Source organism: Condylura cristata, unplaced genomic scaffold (genome assembly GCF_000260355.1).
Source record: "Condylura cristata isolate star-nosed mole 26May11 unplaced genomic scaffold, ConCri1.0 scaffold00008, whole genome shotgun sequence".
NCBI classification, from domain to species: Eukaryota; Metazoa; Chordata; class Mammalia; order Eulipotyphla; family Talpidae; genus Condylura; species Condylura cristata.
This window is the reverse complement of record NW_004567109.1, coordinates 53,249,285-53,253,103: the sequence shown is the minus strand read 5'-3', so window position 1 is coordinate 53,253,103 and position 3,819 is coordinate 53,249,285. Positions and strand designations below refer to the sequence as shown.

The 3,819-nt window shown below is 33.6% G+C and overlaps 1 protein-coding gene across 4 annotated transcripts in view; it reads right to left on the bottom strand.

Moving 5' to 3' along the window:
• Window positions 1–1,155: 1,155 nt before the first annotated feature.
• Window positions 1,156–3,819, bottom strand: part of SH3GLB1 (SH3-domain GRB2-like endophilin B1) — a 33,227-nt gene continuing 30,563 nt past the window's right edge. For all 4 annotated transcript variants that reach the window (XM_012722739.1, XM_004679180.2, XM_004679182.2 and 1 more), the window contains 2 exons: window positions 2,140–2,368; window positions 1,156–1,612 (listed from right to left, as the gene is read on the bottom strand). In XM_012722739.1, coding sequence (XP_012578193.1) covers window positions 1,505–1,612; window positions 2,140–2,368 — 337 coding nt within the window. In that variant the 3' untranslated portion in view covers window positions 1,156–1,504. The remainder of the gene's footprint in view (window positions 1,613–2,139; window positions 2,369–3,819) is intronic.

The following is a 3,819-nucleotide window of genomic DNA, read 5'->3' as shown; positions in this document are numbered from 1 at the left end:
GGATCACCTCAGAGGCGGGGAGGTTCCAAGGCTCACTTGCAGTTAAACTGCTGTGCCACCAGGGAGGGCCCTCAATAGGATATTTTTAAATGGTGTTTCAAGTACTGTTCATTTTATACAGAACAAAAAAATAACATTTTAATATGTTAACATTGCCTGAAGAAATGAACTATATGCCTTTGCACACCATGCTATGTCTCGTCAAATCATCTCTCATACCCACATCTGAATTAGGTGATTCCCCAAGCTCTCAAACACAGTACCCAGACTTCTTCAATCATGAAACTGCTTAAGCTACATGACACCTGCTTACTTTTTAGTACCCTCCACTGGTCCTCAAGATTGTCAGAGGAAAGGACTGTGGCATCTTGTGCCTGTAGTCCTTAATTGAACTGTATTGTTCCTGACCCTCAATAAATGTTCAAATAAATGAAAGAAGAGAGCAGAAGTTCTAACATGGAAACAAGCTGGTGACTCATGGATATAGTCCAAATTAGTGTTTTAATGATTCCAAGTGTCATTAATCACTTCATTAGCAGGTGTTTCATAAATAGGGATCCTGATCAAGATAAGTCTAAATTAATTTTAAGTCTCAAAAAATTCTATTAGTAGCCTTAGAAAAGCCAGAAGTTTATTCTGGTTGACTACAATTGGCTTTATGATGAATGTAGCCACTCTAATTACAAGGATTTGTTGTTCAGTAAGAACAAATTCTCTTCACTGATAGTATTGCAGTATTTTCCTAATGGATCTAATTCTGATCATGCATTAAATTGTGCCAACTGAACAATCTTAAAAACACGAGTGAAATGAACTTGCCCCAGATGTTTTAGAATCTTAGCTGCAAAAAGAGAAATATGGTATCAATTCTGAAGGATCAGTTTTTAAATTTAAAAAAACTATTCAGTAGTGCTTATAAACAATCAAACAAATCTTCAAATTAACAAATAACCCATCAAAACACAGTATTAAAATCATTCAATTTCTGTTGCAAAACAAGGTATACATGGTATAATTGCATTTGTTTATAGAAATGTTCAGAAACATATTCTTCATAAAAGAGGTTTATACTCTAGCGTTATTGTTAATCCAAAAGTTTAAAACAAATTTTAATTTTATCTGTTGGCTATTATACCTAAGAAATGAGTCATTGAGGAGCAATTCACAATAAATTTATTTTACATAAAAGAAAAAGCTTGCCATTAATGAAAAATTCAGTAGAAAACAGTTCTGCTTTAAGTTGGGGTTCAAAAGTAGAAGTTGCTTATTAGTGAAACCTCAGTAGAAAGATTTAAAAAAACATTCTTGGCATGAAAGCTCTAACACAAATTTTGTAATGAAATATTTACCATGCAACTTTATTGGCAGAAATGCCTGTTTGATGGCTGGTATTTTCAATCTCTTAAGAAATTAACATGGACGATACTTATAAACCTGCTTTATTTAGAGTTAACTATATATAAATATGGTGTCATGATGGGTAATCGTTCCATAACCCACCTAGTTAATTGAGTAGTTCTAAGTAGGTTATTGGCACCCTGCCCTTCTGATTCCCCCTTTCTCCCATTAGCCAGTCAGAATCCATTCCAACGACACTGAACACAGTGATCACCTATAAAATAAAAAATTTCCAGTTATTAACTATATTAAAAAATAAGGAATGCCCAGAGTTGTATTCATTTGCTTAAACTATTCATTATCAAAAGATTAACATCTCATTATCAAAAAATCAGCATGAGACAGATTTAGAAATCTTTCAGTTATTTAGCCACTAAAAGTTTTAAGTAATTTTATGTTAAAGAGTAGTTTGGATTTTATAAACTGTTACTATAATTATCTTGAGATCTGTGACAGTACTTAAGATACTAATTTCAAGTAAGTAGTGAGAAATTTGCATTTTAGTACAATACTAGAAGGTATATCAACCTTCTCTCTCTCTCTCTCTCTCTCTCTATATATATATATATATATGTATATATAAATAATATAATAGTTTATTTTTACATCATTGTGTGACTTTTTCCATCTCAGCTATAATCCCCGTAGGCTTCCCATAACCAAATCACCCATGTGCCATCACCATAGTCCAGTGCACTTCCCCCCATCATTTTTAATATACATTTATTTTATATTACTCACCTCATCTGCCAGAAGTGATAATTCACTACTGTTTGCAGCATCATAATCATACAGAACCCTGGCCTTCCTGCTGCCACTGCATTCCTTAAGGTCAATGAGGTTGGAAGGAGAGGTGATTACTAGGCCAGTTGTTGAAGTCAGGGCAGAAGAACCAATCACATTTGATGAAGCAGATGATACAGGTGTCACAGAAGTCTGATTGTTGTTACTGTGGTAACTGGATGGAAAACTGTTGAAAAGAAAATGGACAATTACGTACTTCCAAGTGACCAAGGCTCTTGAATATTACCACTGGGTGGCACTATTTACTTTCTACCAACTTTCAGCTTGGCCAAAGATTTATAGATGTTAATAATATTTGAAGGACCATTCAAATCATTACCATTTCTGCACTGGCAAAAATGCAGCTCTGCTGCCCACCTGTGACTATGCAGGTTATCTTTCTCATTTTGCTAATAAACCTGCCCTTTTAAAATGTTAAAAAAATAAGGGTAAAACATACTTGCACCCAGCTTATTCCTCATGGGCCAATTACATAGAGAAAATTCAGGTGGTTTTCAAATATAAATCCTGGGAAGTTTGTTTCAAAGTTGTCTACAAATATAAACTGAGTGTTTTTAAAACTGGAATTACTTCTAACCAGAAAAAATGGGTCTATCTTAAAATACTTCCAAAAAAGTTCTATTAGTATGTTTTACCAATATTTTCTTCACTTTTTATGAGTTGTTCAATAAAATATAAATGAAAAACTACTCAAACATTAGATTCTACAATAGGAATGAAGCTTCCGTAAGCTTATTTTTTGAGAAATTTATATAGAACTTTTTAAATAAAACCAAATCTACTTCTATTTGTTCAAACTACAAATGTGAATACCTTTGAATTAGCATCAGTACTATAAGTTGATCCTGAGGACATAAACATGAATCAATACCATCCCTTTATGGGTATACAGAAAAGTGAGGATATGAATACTCAAGTCATTGACTATTAATCATAAGTCATATGATTATTAATCATACTGAAGTTCCAAGGGGAGTCGATGAGAACAGAGTAAATTTCCCAAGTTCATTTATACAATATTTTAGAGGAAATAATAACATATTTATTAGAAATCATTGAAATCCTTGTGATTAATGTGCTTAAAATTTTAAATTAGAATTTTCAAGGAATTTTAAGGCTACTACTCCAATTGTACTAGCTAAATGGAAGAAAATGTAGAATGACTAACCTATAATCATTTTAATCTAGTCATTTCTAGAGTTAAACATTACTATAAAAGTTATATTTAAATTTTAATAAATTCACCAGTTGAATGTAATAGGTCTCACTGGTAGGGTGGATGACATATAGTACTCTATGAAATACAATTTTCTTTTTGGTGTTATGACTATGTGTCATCTGGAAATCACAACAAGAAACAAAATTCCCTTTACCTTTACGCTCTTTTTAATTCTCCCCTTTTCCTATTAGACTTTTTTTTTTTTAAAGATTTATTTATTTGTGCATACAGAACTGGGGTGCAGGCCAGAGGCTCAGGGGCGGTGAGAGGCTTCACCAGAAACAGAGTGGAGAGCAGAACAGGCAGATCGACGAAGTACACTGCTGAGGGGAGCAGCAGGTGGGTCAGGAGAGGTCTGCCACACCATGTGGTCACCTCCGGGGCAGGCGGGAATCGAA